Below are 23007 nucleotides of genomic sequence, written 5' to 3'. Positions count from 1 at the left end.
TTTTTACACATGCTGAGGCCTTCCTGGGATGTTGTGGTCTTTTCTTAGTCTATTATGTAATGAACCAATCTCAAGGCATGATGCAATGATGCGGAGTCTGACACAGAGTGAAGTCCCCCATCATCCAATCCAGACTGAGGAATCTAAGTCCAATACTAGATAGGTTTTAAATGGTTTTGATGCAGGATGTATCTTGGGGGTTTCTGGGCAGCAGTGAAGCAATGAAAAAAACAACAAAAAGAAAAACAAGCGTAATATGTGCTGGAATCTTGACAGAGTTAAGCAGCCCAAAGGACAGTTTGTCAGCTCGCTGTGAGCTCAGACGCTTGACAGGGAGGGATAGGTAATGAGTTTGTCTTCGGGGAGATATGTCGCCTTGAGTATGCAGAAGTAACAACATTTAAAAGGGGGGGAAAATGCTGATTTTCAGCATTAAAATATGCGCCTTGGGACAGTTAACATTCACAGTTCGTCCTCATTTAGTGAGAACAAGCTAGCAGAGCCAGACTTTGCATCTGTGGTGTCTCACAGATGTACAGCTCCATCAAGACTCAATTGGCAAAAATGGAGAATATAAATGTGACAGTGCCATAGACGATTTTCTAGAGATATGGCTCGGTTTCAGAGCTTATAAAATCTTTATGCAGATCAGTGTAAACGCCTGAATGCATTTTTTTAAAAACTAAGTCGGTGTGAATGGAAATTCCTGTCAACAAAGAAGCTGCGTCTCTGTTTTGGAGGTTTGATTATATTTAGTACATTAATAGATGTTTTCAAATCAGCAGCACCTTGATGATTGAGTGCACCTTAATGCATCCTTCATTAATTCTCGAACAGAAAAATAATGTGTAGATCTAGGACAAGAACTTTTGATGGGAAAATGATCGATTTTTTTTTCCTTTTTTTGTGTGATTATCTTTGCGAGCAGGGGACAGACCACTGTGAAGCTAATTTGAACTGGAGTTACATCCGTTATTATGTTTCCAGAACTTTTTGGATCCATTTCTCTAGCGTTGTTGTTCCCACATACACACTCATACACAAAACATGACTTCCCTACAACAGTTTGCTATTCAGAGAAAGAACAAAATAAACAAAAAGAAAAAAAATAGATATCAGTTTCTGTGCCAGATAAATATAAATAATGGTTCCAGCTTAATAAATGTTGACTGGCTCTGCCTCAGTGTCAAAGTAAATAGAGAAGTAGATGGGACTTTAAAGTGCCACTTAATATTGCTTGTGCTATTAACCTTTTTCACTGCCAACTGCCAACTAATTTTGCTTCAGGGTAAGATGAGGAAAGTAGAAAGAATACAGGTGTCTTTAATGATCTAATGAAGGTGAAAAGAGATCCACCAATAAAAGTCCAAAAAATCTACTAGAACTGAAAGACAATAATAACCAGAATGACAATGCAAAAGCAAAGAGGAGAGAGATATGAGGAGAAACTCAGGAAAGGCAACAGGATACACTACAGGTTGAATAGAGTGGCAAACACAAGGCTAAATACATTGCAATAGTTGGGAACAGGTGTAAATATTGTAGACACTGAGAAAACAAGAAGTCCAATTTACTGAGACACAAAAGGTAAAACTATGTGCTAATGTAAAAGAGGACGTGACAACAAAGAGCACTCAGAAGAACTACAAAAACTGACCGAGATTAGAAAACACAGACCGACACTGGCACTGCAAACACAAGATTTAAAGGTACGGTCAGTTTTACTTTCAGGTTATTTAATAGAAAACAGAATACTGTACTCATAATTATGGATTGAGTGTGTAATTACATCTTCCAATTAACAGCTGCATTCTCATAAGCTTAGAATTATCTAATAATAACAATAATAATGCATAGACGCACTTGCTGGTCTACGTAAGCCACCACGTTGTCCTGTTGTCTTGACTACAGCAGCTGAGATGTGGCTAGAAACCGACCACACATGGAGTACGCCGAAGGTGGAGGAGGAGAGAACTTCTAGGCAAGTTTTAATTTGTGTCTGCACCTTCAGAGGGAAGATATGATGGATCACATCTTGATTTATCTCGGCTTTATCATCTGAAAAGGCTCCCCTTAATCAAAGAAGCCAAAATGGCATAACACGTCATCCTCTTCCTCCTCACCTCGAGCCCCATCTCCTGAACTGAAATTACAAAGCGTCTGAAGTGAGTTTCACTGACTCTTTGTATCGGACTCCTTTCACAATCATCTTGGTTGACCGACCATAACTTGGTTGTAACAAGTGATTACTTGAATTTCTATTCATATCAACTTGAAGCCATCTGGCTCTTGTCCTGTGACCTCTGATATGAAAAAGGAATTTTTAACAAACTTGTATATTTTTTCTTTTTCTGACCATTCTCTGTAAACCATAGAGATGGTTGTGTGGGAAATCAGATCACACCAGATCAGCAGTTTCTTAAATACTCAGACGAGCCCGTCTGGTTAAAAAGCATGTTACTTAAATCACCTTTCTTTTTCATTCTGACGCTCGGTTTCAACGTTAGCCTGTCATCTTGACTGTATCTACATGCCAGCATACATTGAGTTTCTGCCATTTGATCGGCTGTTTAGAGATTTATGCTAACAAGTAGTTGAACAGGGTTACCTAATGATGCAACTGGTGAGTGTATGTAGTCTTTGTGCACCCTAGTTTTCAAGACTATCTAAAAATAATTTTTTTTTAGATTAGTCTGATTATAAATTTCTTAGTATTGTGATATTGTTTCTCATGCTGTATTTTTTGTAAATGGTAAACATCGACAATAGACATCAAAAAGACTCATTACCATTTGAAAATGTTCTGTGACATCTGCTCATAAATGAGATGTACAAATGAGCAATACAGTAAATAAATAATGATCAATTTACTGGTGAACCTCAGAAATGCTGAGAGGCTGCTTACCCATGGGATGCAATGTCAATGGATCTATTTATAGCCCAGCAAAGGAGCTCATGTAGAGCAAGCTGGCTGGGAGTTGCCTTGTTCATATATCTTTTAGCAGCAAATGACAGCGGACAAAGAGATGGGGAAGCAAACTACACCCACATTTGCATGTAGAGCCCCTTAAAGTTTTAGACACACACGGCAGGAATAGCAATAAATAATTTCCATGGCAAGAAAGATGGAAAGTCCCAGCTCACTTCCCACACCTATTAAACCCCCTCCTCTCACGTTGTCTCGTGGGATTGTTTGGGAGTGAAATGGAAGGGAAGTGACATGTTAAAACCTCTTTTTATTAATTCTGAGAGTCAGGGAGGGTTTGGCGGGATGTCACAGCAGCTGATGTAAGTAGGGAGGCTGAGTGATGCACAGCCTGATATCAATGCTGCGGATATCAGCATGAATAAGTTAATGCCAAACCCCAAATCCTCTGCGAACAGTAATAAAATATGATTGTGTTTATCCCACTCGAGAAATGCTGGGAGAGATGCTCAGGAACAATATCGCAGCCTGATTTCTTAAAAGAGGAGTTGGTTATTAAATATTACCAGAGTACGGTGGCCATTGAAATAGGTCAGTGGATGGCACGTAAACTATGTTTGAAAATTAATTAGCTGACCTATATTTCAGGTCTACCATGAGTACTTTGGAGATGTTTAATTTGATACATTTCAGTAAGATCAGCTGGTTACATTTAATGATGTGGATGTTTCAAGTCTGCAACTAATGTATTTTTTCATAATTTGTTTATCTACCAATCTACCAATTACTACAATGATTTTTTAAATATCAAACAAAATGTAATACAACTATATTTGCAAAGTATTCACATTTAAAAGGTGGATAATAGTTTTGTTGCCGTTTTTTTATGCTGTATTACAACTCTGCCCTTTCATTTAATGCACATTATAAACTATGCTATAAGTCAAACGAGGACTGGTGAAAACAACAAAAACAAAAAGTTCCTCAGCTGGAGATGAATAATTTAAGACTGAAGGTAATTCCATCCTGACATCACTCACCCTAGCTATAAATGGTAGTTTCCCTTGTTGTTTTATTCTAGTAATGCACTGCCATCTGCTGGTTAGTTTGTGCATATGCAAGTATTTATTAAAAAAAGCCTGTCTGTCTAAGCATCCCAGAAACGATATAGAAAAGCATAAAGCCAAACACCAGTACAGGATCATAAGGCCCTGAAGGTAAAAAAAAAACAAAAAAACCCTGCATAGTTCGTGCTGACATCTATTCCAACGTAGGAAGAGTAATGAACAGCTGAACGTGTTTCTGGAATATTATGTTTTTGTTGTTGCAAATGCTTTTTATGCAATTTTTGCAAAGCTATATGTGGAAGGAAACCTTGACTTAGGACAAGCTGATGGCATAATATGTAAGTACAACTCCTCCGGTTTCATATGCAAAACAAAATTATTGCGCTAGTTTATGTGGTTGCGGTTCTAGAGGGATTTAAAAATAGTTACACAAAACGGAGCGTGCCGTTCTGACCGGTTTTAAAGGTATGACTCGTTTTGGTTTTCTGGTGAAAAAAAGTATCTTGTCTTATTTGCAACAGTGTTTGATTTTACTGTTATATTCTTTATCATTTACATTTTTCTATCACTATTTTCCCATCTTCTGATCATGTGGGCACTCACAGGGATCACTTCTTGTGGAAGAAGAGTCATGAGACGCCCATTTTCTTGTGAGCCCACAAAGAACCTAAAGAAGAAAGGAAACAGAAAATTTGATAAAGATTGTGATAACTGGAGTTTCAGGGTTTTTTTTAAGCCAGTTAAGCCAAAGAAAGCTTGGCTGTGTTGAGCTCCTAGGGCCCTGCCTTTGGGACAAAAGTAAACAAGGATCAGGTGTTTACATCTTTACGTCCGTGAAACCTTCCCTTCCAAAAGAGAATTACGACTTGAAGGCAACTTAGCTGTTGCCTCCCTGCTTCCAGAGAAGAGCAGGAGGGCCGCACGCTGTCAATCCAGCCCCTCTTCACACATGGCGCCTGGATGTCTCTGGCCTACTCACAATGGCCTCGCTGTGGAAGTGTGATAAGCATAACTTCAGTTGTGATGCTATTCTATATGTATATATAACTAAGTGACAAAGTAATATTACTATTACTAAAGTGATCAATACATAAAATAAAGAAATTTCCATTACAATAAACTGGGAAATATGACAAATCACTATAATTAGTTTGGATCTGTTTTTTGTGTATTTACCTTTCAAAAACTAGAAGAAATAAAAGTGCAGTGTAACAATGAAGGATTACTTTTTGACTGAAACTTTCACATCTAACCTGCTAACAGCAATTAGCAACATGCATACGTTGTTTTAGGCCAAAAAAACAGAAAGACATCGTCTGTCACACAATCTGAACCGTTTTTCATTCAGTCAGTCTGTGTGTATAAAGGCTTATTATTCATGACTAACCTCTATGATCCAGAACAGTGATATTCAGATAATGACAGTTAATGTGCCTTAATCTGTGGGCTGCTTTCCAAGTGACACTCTGCATATGATGACTAGAGTGTATAATGAGAACAGACTAAATCACCAAAGCCACTAACATACTGTATCTGTGGAAATTTCCACTATCTGCTCCTGAGAACTGAAAAGATTGATCAGTGCTTACTCTGCATGTTCTTTGCTCAAAATAGCTGTTTTTCCAGTAGAGCTGTGTCATTATCAGTAGAGTGACCTAACTCACACGCATGAGAACAGCCCACCTGCATCCACAGGATATTAGGAGAGCAGAGGAGCAGGTGCTTCACTTGCTTCCTCTGAACAGACCAGAACTATACAGGTGAGATGAAAGGCTTCTGGTTGCTGCTGGTGCTTGTGGCTGCGGCCAAAGCTGAAAAGGGCTTCACTGGGTAAGTTTAAAGTGCACACTAACATGATTTACTTATTAATAATTCATGTGGTCATTCTTTAGTACTCCTACTATGAGTTTAAAGTGACTAAAATGGAATCGCAGAATAACATTTTAGGGTTCGGTCCCCTTTTGCTTTGGCAGGAACTTCTTATTAACCTTTTGCACAGCAATAACAACAGTGCACAGTTCAACAACAATAATCTGAATAACCATTATTTGTGGTTAAGGTGAAAGCATTTTTTGAACTGTACCTTCTTCTAAATAAAAGAACCAGTACAAGAGAGGAATCCTCCACTTGGCTGCAAATGTCAGGTATTTTTCTGTTCATTAACTCTGCAGGTTATAGCAGAATTGCTAACAAAGAAACCAATACCTATTTACATTAAACTTTTGTGTCGTGTCTTTTATCCTCTCAAAAAACAAACTGCAAACCTTTTTAAAACCAGACATCCCTCTAAATCCAGGGTATTAATTGGTAGATTATGTGGAGGAGATTTTCAGCTATGCAGTCTTGCACTGTTCTTGTATCTGTAACTGTTATTCAAATGGTAGCACAATCCACAGCTTATGCTAAGAGAAAGCCTAAGTCTCTGCTACAGTCTCATTAAGGAATATAGTGACGGTCTGTACCTGTGCTGCACCAGTAATTGCTTGTTATATCAGTATCCAATAAATAAAGTTCTTCTCTTTTGCTGAGCTCACATTTCAACATTTAAAAGTTTTAACTACAAACTTCACATAATGATGTGCAGAGATCAGGTTATCCGGGTCAATGTGAAGTCAGAGGAACAGATCCATCTCCTGCAGGCGTTGGAGACGGCGCAGGAGTGGGAGGTATGCACACGCAAACACACACGCACAGCTTTGGTAAACAGCACAGAAATTGATGTTCGTGTTTTCTCGGCAGCTTGTGCCAAGTGATTTCTCATCAATTTTCTAGCAGCGCAAAAGGCAAATCAAGTTCAGCTGGGTCGAAGGTTAACACAGAAAGTTAGGTGCTCGTCTCTGGCCCTGCAGTCATTTTGGACTTCACCTTTTACTGCATTAAATTCCCAGACATTAACCTTGCCATTATTTAGTTATTAAATAAGATCTTTTGTTGTTCCTTTAAGATTGAAGCAACTACAGATGATAGATCTTACAGCAGCACACTCTGTCTGGAGAAACATCTTAAGTTGAATTCTTCTAAATTATTTAGTTTATTATGGAATATGCTAGATGCAACATGTACAGGACTTCCCCGCAGCATGTTCCTTCATTCCCATGTGTGATATCTCATTGCGCATCTGTTTACAGGTGGACTTCTGGCTTGACCCAGTCTCCACTGAGCTCCCTGTGGACATCCGAGTGCCCCGCTTCAGTCTGATCCCTGTGAAGGAGCACCTTACTTTCCACAACATTCCCTTCACCGTCATGATTGAAAACGTCCAGGTCTGTCATCCTCAAAACACAGTTGTGTATTAACATAGAGCTGATTTCCACTGGGAGACTCGGTGGCACAGAGAGTGAATTTTTAATCTCCTGCCTGTCACCTGCAGGAACTTCTTGACAAAGAGAAAGCTGAGATGGAGGCGAACCAGATGAAGGAACGCAGCACCAGGAGCTTAAACTTTGGAGCCTATCATGATCTCAATACAGTATGCTGCTCTAGAGAAAAAAAAACATGACTGGATCCAGTCAACTTTGTGTGTACCTATGTGTGTTTTAATGTCAGAACTGAATCTATGCAGATTTACAGCTGGATGGACACGCTGGTGGCCGATTACCCTAACCTGATCACCAAGCAGCATATTGGGGTGTCCTATGAGAACAGGCCCATGTATGTGCTCAAGGTAAGATACTCTGGTTATGCCTCACAGAATGCAGCAGCACTGCACTTTTGAGCTCTATAAAAATGTGGACAAATATAGCTAATATTAACTATCTAATAAAATTAATCAGGTATCAAATATCAAGTCACTCACACAGTGGGGTAAAGAGAGGATGCGCTTTATTTTGTGCATACATCTACATGTGTTAATCGTGATTGACTGCACCTTTAGAAGCAAAATGTAAAAGCATGTCTGAATCTGTGTTCGTGTTTAGTTCAGCACCGGTGGTTACAATCGTCCTGCTATCTGGGTTGACACTGGTATCCACGCCAGAGAATGGGTTACTCAGGCTACTGGAGTGTGGACCGCCAACAAGGTACAAGATGTCAATTAAACTGAGTAAACTGAATTTAAATGATCATAATTGACTTATTTTTTGCAAGAACTTTGTGCTTTTGAACCAAATTAATTTTCTGTACTTATTAAGTTTTTTCCTTTTAAACATATTACTGGATGTTTATGTTAAAAAAGCACGAGTTATTGTCTGAGTGCACTGGGCCTCACTTTCCTTCCTATCATTTTCTTATTTTAATCAGTTCCTTCTTCTCTGTTCTCGCAGACCTTGTTTACCTTATTTATAAAGCTTCATCTTAAATTTGTAATATGTGAAAGCGTGTCTTTTTTTCTACGTTTCTACAAAACCTTTCATCCTTGCTTAGATTGCCACGGATTACGGTACCGACGCCTCCCTCACTTCCCTCCTGAACACCATGGATCTTTACATGCTGATCGTTGCCAACCCTGATGGCTATGTTTTCTCCCACACCAATGTACGTCACTGGCACTCCTCAGATAATGTTATTTATGTGTCGCATATATAGAGTAGATACTCGAAAGAAGAGCAAGATGTTAGTCATGCAGAAACAAGTAGAACTGTGTTTGTTTTCCATCAATACAGTATCATCTGAGAGAGAAAAAGAAATGATGATTCACACCGAATGACGTTTTGTGAAACACAGGATCGGATGTGGCGCAAGACCCGCTCTGTGAACCCTGGCTATGCGTGCCGTGGAGTCGATCCAAACAGGAACTGGGACGCAGGCTTTGGTGGTCAGTATTATAAAAACTGAATGCATCTCATGATTTTGTCAATTACCTGCCGGGTAAATAATCACATTCTTTTTACTTGTTATCAAAACGAATCTGAATAGCATCATTTACTACTACTACTGTTAACCGCTGGTACGTGTGTTAAGGATTTAGACTTGTAGTCACTTTAGACTTTAGAATTGTAGTTGAATGAACCGGATTCCTCTGGAATACCCAATGACTCAGTGCAAAATGTTTGCTTGTAACACGTCAGTGAAATTCCTTAAGCCCTCTTACATTCTAATGAGATGTTACAAAAAACTTCTGACATATGTCTGTCATTTGTGAGCGTTTGCTCTGTGATGATCTCTCTGCGATATGTCCAGGCCCCGGTGCCAGTAGCTACCCCTGCTCCGATTCCTACCACGGCCCCTCGGCTAACTCTGAGATCGAGGTGAAGAACGTGGTGAACCTGATCCAGAGCCACGGCAACTTCAAGGCCTTCATTTCTGTCCACTCCTACTCCCAGCTGCTCATGTACCCTTACGGCTATGTCTGTAGCAGCGCAAACCATCAGGCCGAGCTGGTAAGAAAGCAGAAAACAGAGCAAGCTCGAAATGTTTGCCATTGCTTAAACAATGTTTTCAAGAGTAATCTTATACGTGCGAGAGGTAAGTAAGTGTCATCTGTGAGTTATGCGTATTGTCAAAAAGACAAAGGATTCTGGTCTGATAACCTGATCTGAGGTCTTCCTGTAGGCTGCTTTTTGACTGTTGATATCATTCAGCTGGGGATTGCAATTTTACACCTAATTAAAGTTTTATAGCTGTGATTGTGAATAATTAGCTTTGGGGTAGGTGAATTATAAACTCATCACTACTAAACATGACAAATTGTCTGCCTTAACTCAGCCAGGTACGCTCTTGTTCAGCAGTACTCTGCTTCATATTCATACAGCACTGCAAATGAAGTCTGAGAAAAATGCCTAATGGACCCATAATCCTGCAGTTATTCATACATGACTAAACCCCCGTGACACAAATTTGTGGTTTTGGGCTATATTAATCAAGCTGCCATGAACTGTAAAACTCCTGAGAGTCACTTTCAACTGATGATAAAGTCCCCTGATTTTACACTATCATGTGTATTCTCTGTAAATGGACTGTTTCTTACACAACACGTTTCTACTCTACCTGATCAATCAAGTATTTTCTTTACAAACTTTGACACTCCAATGGAAGCATCAGAGAGCAACTTGGGTTAGTATCTTACCCACGGCCCACATTCGGCATGCAGGGTGGAGTAGTCGGGGATCAAACCAAAAACCTTCCAAATAGTAGATAGCTTGCTTTACCTTTTGAGCCACAGCCACCCCTACATCAGCAGTGATTTGTGGCCTGTGTTCTTGTAATTGGACATTGGGTGATTTTCTCCCTCCAAATAGCCTGCAAGGATTCAGTTCCCATCATCTGTTTCTCTGATCGTTTCAAAAACTGTTACAATGGAGCATGGTCAAAGTTCCTAAAGTCTCAAAAAAATAAAATTAGCTGATGGGCAAGTGAGATGTTTTTACCTCCATGTTTAGTTCACCATGGTGTTAGGTACACAGCTCTGGCTGTAAGCAGCTCTTCAGTCCTTCTGTTTGCAAGCAGCAACCAAGTGAGAAAAGTTGGCTTTAAGGGCAATGCCAATAAAGGGAGAGGAGTTGATACGGCTTCTTTGCTACAGTGTTGTTCGCTTTGCTTCTCTGCAGCATTCTGTTGGCAGAGCAGCAGCGCAGAAACTGACGTCTCTCTATGGCACCGCCTACCAGGTTGGAAGCATCTGCAATATCATCTGTAAGTAAATCTTTTCTCTCATTTAACCAGACCAGTACACAGTGACTTCAATACTAAAGTTACAGATGGATAAATGAAACGACGAGCTGCAATCATGCAGAATAATTGGTTTAGGAAAATAAATACTCGCTCGAGTGCAAGCACAGTTATTTTTATTATTTATTTATTTATTGTGCCTATGTTTTTTTAATTTCCATTTCACGTTATGTTTTATAGCTTAATAAACAACCCAAATCAAAACTAAAAGTGATATAGCTATTGTTATGACTAGCAGTATTAATAAGAGTTCTTGTATTCTTGCTAGTGATACATCTTTTATATTTTTTCGTGCTCAGATCAAGCCAGCGGGGGTAGCATTGACTGGTCCTACAATTCGGGAATCAAATACTCCTTTGCCTTCGAGCTGAGGGACACTGGCCGCTACGGTTTTATCCTGCCAGCTGATCAGATCATCCCCACTGCCTCAGAGACATGGCTGGCCTTGAAGCATATCATGGAGTATGTCCGTGACCATCCTTATTGAGGACTGTATAACCACAGATAGAGGAGAAACTTAAAAATTGGCTGACTCAGCTTTGAATTTAAAGCTTCCTCGACTTTATCATTGTGAGACCAATAAAAACCCAACATACCCGTTTTATCTGTCTTTCAGCAGACCTTGTAGCCCTTCTTTTGAGTGAAATAGTTTTACACAAGAATAATTTGGGAGTGCAAAGATTAATTGTGTGAGGGGAAATGAGGCAGTTATGATCAGTTATTTATATCTGACCTTACTTTCATTTACTGGCTGGGTTTAGCAAAAGTAGAGAAATTAAGCATTCACTCAGTCTTTAACATTGACATTTTTTACACAAAATGCTAAGATAGTATTTTTTTTAATCCATTTCAGTTTCACAGAATAAAATTTGAGCTATTTCATTTCAGATATTATGCCACTACTGTGGTTTGCTCCTATTTAACTAAACGATTTAGTAACTCAGATCATCGTAAGCCCTTTTTTGAACAGGCTTCCATAGCAAATCTGAGGGTAGTTGTGGAAAAGATGGCTTAAAACAATCAGAAATCAGAATATCCATCAAGAATCCTTGAAAAGCCTTTAGAGGAACCACTGTTCAGTATAGACTGTTGGACATATATTCAAAGAATGCTCTTTGTTCATGACTCGAAATATAAGTTACATTTAATGAATATTTCATTAAGTTCAGTATATTTATTTAAAGAACCCATATAAAATGAGATACAAGCCTATATAGGTTCCTTACAATGGACTAAAGGTATCTGGCACTAAAACATTAGCAGCAGATCCTTCAGGTCCTGTCATCAGCTGGAGCTATAGATCAGACTTTTAACATCATCTCCTGCAGAATAAACCAGACAGATTATCCTCCTTTTGACTCTTGTTTGTTGGCAATTATTGAACTGACTGATTGAATTTTGAGGATATTTTTACAATTTAGCGATTTATTCATTTAACAATCAGGTAGCATGTGGAAGAACCACACACAGTCAGAACAGTCTAGACTAGATCTCATTTCAAATAATGCTGCAATTTGATTTTGTGGAACACCAGCTTGAAGTTAGCAAGGACTCTATCCAGATCAGTCAAATATGTCATGCATAGAGCAGACACCAACTGACTGCTGTAGCAGAGTCTATGCTCATACATCTCTGGGCATCATATCGGTATTGAAACTTTTATTGTTAAAAACTGCAGTCGTGCCCAACGGGAAAATACGTGAATGCATTATAAATAAACTACTGTATAAGTGAACACACACATACAGTAAACATACACAAACTGACCACAAATAGAGAACTATCTAAATAAATGAACACAGGATTTGGTTGACGATAGCATCACCAGCATGAAGGGTTTTTTAGTATCTCAGGGTTTTGCTGTTGCTAAGAAATAAGGAGGATGTCTCACTTACCTGGAAGTAACATGAAAGTTGTGCACACAGTGTTTCAAGATCCTATCAATACCATGGCTTTGACCAAAACTGGTGTTTCCACTGCAGGTAAATAAAGCTAATGTAGCAGAAGCAGGATTTTGGTAAAATGAGATTTTGGGATCTTATCTGATCAACAACCACTGACCCAAAGCCACTGATCAAAGCCACTGATCAAAGCCCACTGATCAATGGCCATGAGTACCGTTCACAGGGGCAGCAGTCGTGTGGTGGAATGAATGAGGACCCAAGATGCAGACGGCGGTGGAGATGCGAGTGAGGTTTTATTTACAGTGAACAATAAACCAAGGTGAGGGCAGAACTGAACATAAACCTAAACTGAGAAAAACTAAATGAAGTTAAATATGATTTAGACACTACACCTAGCTGTTGTTTCAGCAGCTTTATAGCATGCATATATTTACGATATCTTTATGGAACAAATGGCCTCTATACCAAGCTGAGGCCAAACTTTTCACACAAAGTTTTATATCACTCACTAGCCAACTACTGAGCAAGTGAATTGGTTTCTTCATAATACACGTTCATGGAGATTAAGTGGTGGTTAAATTAAGGCCACTGAAGGTAGGCCTTAAAAACAAGGGACAGTGCGTGAGGGTATAGATTTCAGAGAAAAAAGTGACAAATTTATAATAAAAATTGTAAATTTGTCAGGAATAATTCCAAAAATAGCATTTTCGTGGTCAGGAAAACCTAATCTCTTTGCACACTGGGTTTGCTCTACACTATACCAACATTAGATGACTTAACTAGATTATGCTTTTCAACTGGGTTTAGCAACAAAAAAATACTTGTGATTTTAGCTAAAAATCATCACACTGTTATAAACATACAGTCTATTCATAAGAAAATAACCCACTAATTAAAATGAGGTGATAGCTTTTGTGTATCAAAAACTACTATAGTATGAACAGATGCTCGCTGGTTACACCTTCGTGCTATTGAAATGGGATTTTTGGTACAGCGAGAAACAACTGACAGATTATAAAATTTATCTTTAGCTGTTTGGCACATGGACCACAATAAATGATAAACTGAAGCCTTATGGTATAGGGATTATAGTGTTAAGTGCTTGGGTGGTTTTCCAGAGAGGATTTTCTTAGAAATGTCTTATAAAATTTCTAGTAAATCTTGCCATTTTTTACTCTAAAATTTGTAACTTTCCTTACTTCAAATTTCCTACTTTTTTCTTATAAATTTGCCACTTTCATCTTGAAGATTTGCCATTTTTTCCTTATACATTTGATAGTTTTCCCTCACAAATTTTGCATTTTGATGTAGAAAATCTTTTGAATTTCCCCCCACACCTGCCTCTTATTTTTTTCATACTTTTAGTAGCCCTTTGTAATAATAAAGCATATATAAGTACATGTGAAACAAAATGAAAAAAACAAAAACAAACAAACAACAACAGATCAGCGGCTGACTCAGTTTAAAACTAGAAACTAGAAATTATATTTTTAACGTGAGGAAAGCAGACAGTAGTTTCCCGCCTCTCCACGTCCTGTCTGCCACATTAGAGGGCCTGGCCTCAGACACTAAGATTAGCTTCAGGGTTCACTTACAAAGATGGGTTATTTAAAACAACTAGATATTGAAAACTTTAAGTCATGGAGAGGAAAACTAATTATTGGGCCATTCTTGCGATTTAATTGCATAATTGGCACAAATGGCTCAGGTAAGTAAAGTTTTTATTGGTGACGTGTTCTAGCTAGCTAGCTAATGGTAAATAATTGTTAAGCTAGCGGCTAGCCTGCGGAGTATATCTTTCTTTCTTTTTGGTTTGCTAAGTAAAGATACAATTTCTAAGTAGATGATGTAGTTCTAAGAACTACATCATCTACTTAGAAATTATATTTTTCATGTAAGGAATACAGAAAATAGTTAAACAACCTCTAAATCCCGCCTGTTATGTTAGCAGACTTTGCCTAAAAAGTCAGGCTAGCTGTATGGTCGTCCTACCAGAGCTGGGTTATTTAAAATAAATTCATATTGAAAACTTTGTCAATGATTTTAAATCATACTAGGTAAATCTAATGTGATGGATGCCCTAAGCTTTGTCATGGGTGAGCGGGTTTCTTCTCTCCGAGTCAAGCACTTGAAAGACCTGATCCATGGAGCTCACGTTGGTAAGCCCATCTCCAACACTGCCAGGGTGGCCATGAGGTACTGCAGTGATAAAGAGGAAGAGACGGTCTTTTGTAGGATCATTACAGGTCAGTAGACTCTGCCAAGTTTTTTCTTACTGGGGGTAGCATATGCAAGGCCAAAAATAACAACTGTAAAACGTAAATTAAAATTATAGCGAATAATGTGTATATTTGTTTATGCATGTTTTCATATATAATGATGGTCCTTTAATATGAGTTTACCACATTAATAACATTCAATATTTATCTAGGATAAGAGAATCATCTAAGAAAAAAAGATAATATAAACTGACAGCTGGGTGCTGACTCATAAAGAAGCCAGATTTATATGGAAAATGCTAATAAAGCAGCAACCACCTTTATTATTATGTACTGGCAATGATCAGATAATAAGCATACACAAAGTACACAGTTATAACTATTATACACCAGCATAGCATGATTAGTGATCTTACCTAATACTTATTATCCCAAGTGTTCCTTTAGTTGTGATTCACAGTGGTTACATTTTTCATAATTTGGTATAATGAGCAATAATTTGGATATGATTTTATTATTATTTATACTTTATTCTCACATGTAACTTAAAGAACCATTAAGACAGGAATGATTCGATTTTTTCCTAAAAATACAAAAAAATTGTATTTGTGGCTGTTGATAATTTTCCTTGTGTGATTTATGGAGGTTAAGTGTTTTGTTTGATTTTTAGAAGTAATCAGGTTTTTGGCACCCAAGGCTGATTCATGTTTTACCTCAGGATACAGTTTTTAATCCAATCATTTTCATTTGATATCTGTTGTATTTTTCAGGGGACTCCTCTGAGTATCACATTAATGGCCTACGTGTCACTTTTGCCAAGTATGTGGAGGAGCTTGAGAAGATTGGCATTTTGACTAAAGCTCAAAACTGTCTGGTGTTCCAGGTAAAGTGCCAGAGCCTTGCACTTCACTGATTTACTGAAAGTCAACATGAAAAAAATTAACTTTGCCAGATTTGTTTGCTGTAGTGTTTTTTTTTGTCAGTTTTCACATTATAGCTGTGGTGACTGCAGTATTGTACAACAAACTGAAAAATATGCCCCAACGTGTTTGTATTTACCATATAATGGCATATTTTGTGGTGCAGGGATTAGGGTCAGTGATTTACAAACAATAAGAAGTTAATTAACACATAACCAGTCAAATATAACACGCTAAAAATACTTACTCAAACATAGAAGATTGCTAAAAGTAAACTGTCACATTAACCCTTGCATTAATCCTTAGATGCATGAGAGACTGGACCCTACACTCTTCCATAAGTGGGTCTGCTTTTTTTCTGTGGCTCAGTTGTGGCTTTTGTCACCCACACCTTCCCATTGCTTCAGTGATCGGGGTTTGCAGTTGGGGGCAACTTTCCAGTTGACTTCTCATATGTGGTGTGACAAGCTCCTTTGAGAGCTCAGTGAGGAAGGCCTGCCATGCTGTGGTGATGCCGTTCTTTAATTCAGGGTGCTGAGCCATGAAAAAGGTGTAGGCACTGGTATCTACACCTCCTTTGGGCTTGTTGTAGAATGTGATAAATTATGTTTTTCCTCTTTCTGGTATTTTCATCCACCATTTTGTTGTGATCATCATGCTGAGGACTCATAGCCATACAGCTATTCCTTTCTTGGTGATGTAGCTGACCATGCAAAGGTTTGAGTGTAAACTCTGTGCTGTAAACCTCCCTGGACTCGGAAACCTTCATCTTAGGAAGGATGTCTGCCTCGTTCTATTGTAGAGTCCCCACAATAGTGTCTGCAGCAGACACTGTGGAAGAGGCACACTGGAGAAACAGTTATCTGTGGTGATGTTGTCTCTTGTATTTCGCAATTTACTGCACAAGTGCTGGACAATGTTTTCCCCTCAGATTCTTCTTACCTTCTTCCCCTGTTTGTAAACCATTCCAAGTATTGTACAGGGGATGCATGCATCATAAACCCAGAAGATCATTAGGCTATACTTAATGGGCTTGTTTGGCATGTACTGTAGACATTTGAACCTAACCCTGAATGGCACAAGCTGTTCATCCACAGTGACACTCAGACAAGGATTGAATCCTTATCTGAATGCTGAATGTGTAGATATGTGTAGACATTGCATAAAAGCAAGCTCACCAGGCCATTTGCATCTAATTGTTAATAAATAACTAAATGTGAGAGTTTTTTTTTTAACTGGCACTGTTGGTAAGAGATGTCTTACAAAGATTGTACTCCGCTTGCTTCTCACCAGGGGGCAGTGGAGTCCATAGCTTTGAAGGACCCAAAGGAGAGAACCAAGATGCTGGAATCGATCAGTCAGTCCAAAGAATATGCTGCAGAATACAACAAGAAGAAAGAGGCCCTGCTGAAGGCCAAAGAAGACACTCAGTTTCACTTTAACAAGAAGAAATCTGCTACCGTCGAGAGGAAACAGGTGTCTCAGGAAAAAATAGAGGTAGCATACCAAGAAATTATTTTTCTCTATTCTGTCATGCTTCTACATCCCCAAATGTGGAGTCTCTAGATACATGCGCCTACAAATGGCATAAGTGTGCCTGACAGCAGATAGATTATAATGTCACAAACACAAACACCCCAAAAGTCTCAAATGATGTTGAAGAACAGTTTTCCTCTCCCAGTCTAAACTTGTGAGATCTAATGGGGTGTTCACATCCTTTCAAATTCACGTTTTCCCTGGTATTACCTGTGTGAATTCATTTGCGTTGGAAACATCTTCATAGTCACCATTACCAAGCCAACATTACAATGAGGAGTAAAGCTAATTGTTGAATCACTTCATTTAACATGACCAGGTTTTACCCAAAATTTCTCCAATTATCCATGAAGCCCATATTTAGACACCACTCAGAAGGCAGTTATAAGGAGAGCATAGAGCTCAAGATGTCACTAGAGAAAACTACAGAGTATGGCAATGATTTAGCAGAATTACACACCGACTAATTTTAGTGACCTTGGATTGATGCAGTGTGTCATCACTCCCAATGTGAATTACAGTCTTGTAGTGCTGTGTGATATGACCAAAATCTCATATCCCGATATAAGACATTTATCGTCCCGACAACAATATATATCACAAAAATGTTACATCTTCTGTAAATTCTGTGAATCTCGGGCAACTTGACTTGTGTGAAGTGTTTTCAGTTGGGCGTTGTGTACCTGGAGTCGAGTGTTAAATAAGTTGAAACGGCCGCAATTTTCTTTGTGAGTACGTATTACACGGTGTGCTGCGGGGAAAAGCCTGTTCTAAGGTTTATTTTTTTTAGCACCTGGCGGTTCTTTTTAGCTTCTCGTCTGTAAACACTCTACATACTATTTCATGTGATTCAATTTATTTTGAAAAATCTCAAAATGATCATCAGCTTTATTGTGAAAGGTTTATGTGGAAAATAAACAACGACAACGCGTAAATCAGTCGCTTGTCCTTCCGTGGTGTGGTTATATTAAATATAAGAGAAAGATAGAAGTTTAAGAAATTCTACAGTGACCATCAAAACGATGAAAAAATGTTGCTGTAAACAGTTTATTTTGCGACACCACGAAACAAACGATAGCATAAAATGAAACGATAGACGTTTTCATATCGTCAACCGATATATGTCGTTATATCGAACGGCCCTACAGTCTTACCAAATCCACATTTAACCTTACCCAGCCTGCTCTGGCCCCATGAATACAGTCAGGTATGGTTGATAGAATCTCTACCTCCATGTTTCTGAGAATAGTTGCCAATAAACAGTTTTTTCGATCCGATATATGAGAGGGTTAGTGATGTTCCGCGGGCCTTTGCGTCAGAATGACAGTGAGTTGCCGTTATTCATCTTTGCTCATATTTCCAGGCACAGAAATACCAGGCACTGTTGGATGAACTTCACCAAAGCCGCCTGCAGCTGAGCCTCGCTGAGCTCTACCATAATGAGCAGGGCATCAGTGCTCTTAGTGACACCCTGAAGAAGAGACAGGAGGCTGCAGCTGCAATGAACAGTAAACTGCTGATTGGGGAGCAGACAGTCAAAACTCAAAAGAAAGAACACGGACGGCTCACAAGAGAGCAGCAACACATTGACAAAGAGATCTGGTGTGTTAGTTTTCGTATATGGCTTCAAATTTGAAGGTCTATAAATGGATGCATTATATTTTCATTTCACTAATTTTGTTTTCATTTACAGGAAAGCCACTGGTGACACCTTTTTAATCCAAATCAAATCAGATATAATTAAAAATCTGTTATTAAATTAAGTAAACTGGAAACATTCTTTCACACAGCACACAGGAGCAAATCCTGTCCCAGTCTCGGTCCCAATACATAAAAGCGAAAGTGAACACGTCTCATCACGTAAAGAAGGCTGAGGATCTCCGTGATGCCCTGAAGAAGAGTCAGAGGATGTTTTCAACCAAAGAGCAGGAGCTGGAAGAGCATCAGCAGGAGATTTCTCAACTTAAGAGGTCCTGGAGCAACTATGAGAAGCAGGTCCAGGAACAGGGAGCTGCCCGTGGAAGAGACATTGAGCTCGACATGGATCAGGTCTGTTAGATTTCATTCCTGCTAATTTTTGTTTGAAGTGTCGGGTACTTTTCACTACACCATGCCTTAAAAGAAACAATAACTGGAGATAAATTATCTGAATTTTAGGAGCGGGACTATACCTCCCAGCATGCCCCTTCCGGTTCTCGATCTATATATGACCCCCGGCTCTACAAGCTGTTGTTCTCGTTTTCATGCCCCATCCTCCCTTTTTCAATTCTTTCACTTCTCATTAGTACAGCACGAGAGCCACCGCCAGTCTCTTTTGGCGGTGACTCACTTCCCCAAACGGCAGCCTCAATTCATGTTCAAGTCTTCTGCCCTTATCTACTAAAAATGCTGTCAAACCTAAAATGAGGATGTGGGCCCGGCTGGTGAAGTAACATTTAAAAGTTATAGTTATATAGGGACTCTGTTATGATTATTATTATTTTTTTATGCTACAGTCAGAGCGATACAAAGAGCTGAAGGAGCTTGCCTTGAAGCAGGGGGCTGTCCTCAGCCAGCAGGCAGAGAAGCTTCACTGGGAGGTGAAAGCAGACTGGGTAAAGATAGCCTTTGACGAGCGCAGAAAGAAGGAAGTTGAGGTACTTTCTATGACACAGTTCTTTTTGTAGCATTGATATATTTAAATCAATAAAATAGCTGTTCAGTCTAATCTTACCTCTGTTTCACATCACAGAACGCTATCAAGTACAACCAAACACAGCTGGAAGATTTGACATGCAGAGCAGAGAAGCTAGAGGAGTACACCAAGACCTGCAAGTATGTTGTGTTTAGCTCAACCACTAAACGCTAAAAGGAAGTTGTGCTGTTTTTGTTCTTTTTTTTTTCACTCTCAGCGAGGTGTTAATATATGTTGTATAGTTGGTCGTTAGATATATATATGTTGTTTTGAAAGCACTGTATGCCTCAGGTCATCCCTTGAGGAGTACCGGCAGCAGGAGGAGAGCCTTAGTGCAGAGCTTCAGCGGGGCCACCAGCGTACTAAGGAGGTGAACCAGGAGCTGAATCAGGTGATGGAGGAGTTGGGGAATGCCTGTTTGGACAAACAGGAGAACAAAAGGCAGCTGCAGCACAAAGAGCTGCTAGAAAAGCTCCGCAGACTCTACCCGGAAACTGTGGTAAGAAGCAGTAAATAGTGAGGTTGCAGCAATTCCCCAAAACTGTGGTTCGGGACATAACACCTAACGTACCTTGTTTTTCTTAACACTAGCACTGCCTGTACAATTTTCTTAACTAATTTGTGACACGTGCTGTTTCAGTATGGCCGTCTGTCCGACCTGTGCAGCCCTATCCATAAGAAGTACCAGCTGGCTGTCACTAAGGTGTTTGGCCGCTACATGAATGCAATCGTCGTAGCATCAGAGAAAGTAGCCTGCGAATGTATCACTTTCATCAAGGAGGAGCGGAGGGGACGCGAGACGTTTCTTCCCATCGACAACTTGATTGTAAGGGAAAAATCAAGCTGTGCTTTCTAAATCATAGCTTGACTTTTTGGGTTTGTTAAAAATGGAAAACCTTATAAAAGGCCCTGAGAAATAATGGTGTAGTTCAAGTAGACCAAGTAGTATAAATTTGTCGTTCCTAACATCACTTCTGTGTGCACAGCTGAGTCCACTGAACGAGCGACTGAGGGAGATGCCTGGTGCCAAGATGGTGGTGGATGTTGTGCAGGTTATTGCTACCACAGTTGCTACCCAGCTGAGGAAAGTGGTGCAGTTTGTCTGTGGTAACACTCTTGTGTGTGAAACAGTCAAAGAAGCCAGGAGTATGGCCTTTGATGGACAGGAACGCTTTAAGGTAAACTTTCCTCTTTTGAGATCCACTAATTTGAGACGGAACCATAAAAAAATTTAATCTGTCACGTCTACTCTAGACAGTGTCTCTTGAAGGGACAATGTTTGAAAAGTCAGGCGTAATCTCCGGAGGCTCCAGCAACCTGCGAACTAAAGCTCGCTGCTGGGAAGAGAAGGACGTGTTGCAGCTGAAGGAGCGCAAGACCCAGCTGACCACTGAGTTACGCGTGAGTCACACTAAGTGTTCTCCTTATTCTCTGTTTTCTGCCTCCTCTCCTCCTCCTTTGTCCTCTTCCCTTTGACGTCTCAGTCCATTATTTGAAGGATGTCTCAATGTTAATTGAGGGAACGCTAGCTGGAGGAGCTGTGAACACAGCAATAATAATCTACTCTGATATCCTTTGCAGACGTTTTTCAAGCATGCAGAGATGTTTTAGGACTGGGACATGAAAACCAGAGAACAGAGCAATTAAATATTTAAAGATAGATGATAATTTCAGTAGTCACTGGGATATTACATTTGGTTGCTGATACAACCAAATTTTGTCTTGTGAGGGAATAAAGGATTATTCTATTACAACCAGGAGAACTGATACATATACTAAACTACCAGCTTAACAAGTAGGCATTCCTCTCACTATGTGTTTGAAATCTGTGAGCATGTGTTAGTGCAAAGAAAAGGAATTTAGAACTCTGAAATATAATAAATTGTTGTATTTTTTGTTGTTGTTTTGGTTTATACACACTGTATTTTATGCACAGGAATCAAGTTGTGTTTTGGTTATGTAACAGGATTTGATGAGGCTGAAGAGAAAAGAGCTGGACCTGAAACAGATCGTTGCACAGGCTCAGGGTGCTCAAACCCGCCTCAAATACTCCAAAAATGACTTGGAAAACCTTCAGAAGAAAAATATCCCTAAATGCCAAGCGGTATGATCTGATATAAAATGTTCTGGACTGCCACAATCATTCTAAGTTTAGAGACTTAATAGGGCGCAAAAGTGTTTTTCACACAGGTGTTGAAATCATCTGAGCTTACAGTTTCTTGGTATTTACTCTGTCATATGTTTCCAGGACATTTCTTGTCTGGAGAGTGAATTGGCAAACCTGGACTCTCAGATTCAGATGCAGATGGAGAGTGTGAAGACAAAAGAGGCAAAGATTAAGGAGATCAGAGACAAGCTCGACCAGGTGCTGCTCTCAACATATCATGACTTAGATTGAAATGTTTGCCGTTGAACTTCTGTTGCAAGTGAATTCATTGTTGGAGAAATTTCTTTGTCTCTGAATTTTCAGTTTTTCAGTATTTTTAATCAGTAAATCCTAACAATTGACAGAACTTATAACTTTTGCAGTGTTTTGTGCTGGCTTCATGAATGTTGGCCCATTTAATTCTTAACACTGTGAAGTGATTCAGACTTTTACAAAAGCAAAATGGAATTTGAAGTGTTCAGTGAGTAACTTTATTAACGGTCTGCTAGAATGGTGGGTTTCCAAATACAGTGTTTGTCTTGTGGCTGGTTACACTTGCACATATCGGATGTTGTATGGATCCTCTCTATTCTCTGTATTTAGATAGAAAACTTGGTGTTTTCTGACTTCTGCGCTGAGATCGGAGTGGACAGCATCAGACAGTTTGAGCAGGAGCGCTTGAAACAGCAGACAGAGCTTGATAAGAAACGGTACTTCAGTCACACACCAGTATTTTCTGTGTCACATGACGAACTTTAAAAGCCAAATCTTTAATGGGTTTTTATGATAAACAACTCAGGCTGGAGTTTGAGAGTCAACATGCCCGCTTAAATACATGCATTGAATATGAACAAAAACAGCTTGAGCAACAGAGAAAGAAGGTCCAAAAACTGGAGGACACCATCAGTAAGGAAGAGAAATTTATGACTGAGCAGAGAAAGGTAAGTCTCAGTTTTTTATGTTGTTATAAAGCACATGACAAACATTCATAGCAATATATTTTCCATCC

General features: G+C 39.3%; 2 protein-coding genes across 2 annotated transcripts in view; both read left to right on the top strand.

Moving 5' to 3' along the window:
* Positions 1-5677: 5677 nt before the first annotated feature.
* On the top strand, positions 5678-11219 carry cpa4 (carboxypeptidase A4). Its single transcript, XM_005731533.2, has 11 exons — positions 5678-5823; positions 6578-6659; positions 7122-7256; positions 7364-7462; positions 7556-7657; positions 7911-8012; positions 8356-8466; positions 8656-8746; positions 9112-9311; positions 10479-10563; positions 10899-11219. Exons 1-11 carry the CDS (start codon positions 5759-5761, stop codon positions 11084-11086), a joined length of 1260 nt encoding a protein of 419 aa, XP_005731590.1. The 5' UTR covers positions 5678-5758; the 3' UTR covers positions 11087-11219.
* A 2810-nt stretch (positions 11220-14029) lies between these two features.
* The window catches only part of smc1b (structural maintenance of chromosomes 1B), a 15458-nt gene continuing 6480 nt past the window's right edge, over positions 14030-23007 (top strand). Inside the window, exons 1-16 of the mRNA XM_005731532.1 lie at positions 14030-14211; positions 14561-14749; positions 15493-15605; positions 16936-17139; positions 18542-18780; positions 18969-19227; positions 19674-19814; positions 19910-19992; positions 20144-20351; positions 20493-20678; positions 20839-21030; positions 21107-21253; positions 21819-21956; positions 22101-22217; positions 22602-22708; positions 22798-22939. Of these exons, the coding sequence (XP_005731589.1) occupies positions 14103-14211; positions 14561-14749; positions 15493-15605; positions 16936-17139; positions 18542-18780; positions 18969-19227; positions 19674-19814; positions 19910-19992; positions 20144-20351; positions 20493-20678; positions 20839-21030; positions 21107-21253; positions 21819-21956; positions 22101-22217; positions 22602-22708; positions 22798-22939 (2574 nt within the window). The 5' untranslated portion in view covers positions 14030-14102. The remainder of the gene's footprint in view (positions 14212-14560; positions 14750-15492; positions 15606-16935; positions 17140-18541; positions 18781-18968; positions 19228-19673; positions 19815-19909; positions 19993-20143; positions 20352-20492; positions 20679-20838; positions 21031-21106; positions 21254-21818; positions 21957-22100; positions 22218-22601; positions 22709-22797; positions 22940-23007) is intronic.

This window comes from Pundamilia nyererei, unplaced genomic scaffold (genome assembly GCF_000239375.1).
Source record: "Pundamilia nyererei isolate P.nyererei 1_Seehausen unplaced genomic scaffold, PunNye1.0 scaffold00043, whole genome shotgun sequence".
Taxonomy (NCBI): domain Eukaryota; kingdom Metazoa; phylum Chordata; class Actinopteri; order Cichliformes; family Cichlidae; genus Pundamilia; species Pundamilia nyererei.
This window is presented reverse-complemented; position numbering and strand designations above follow the sequence as displayed.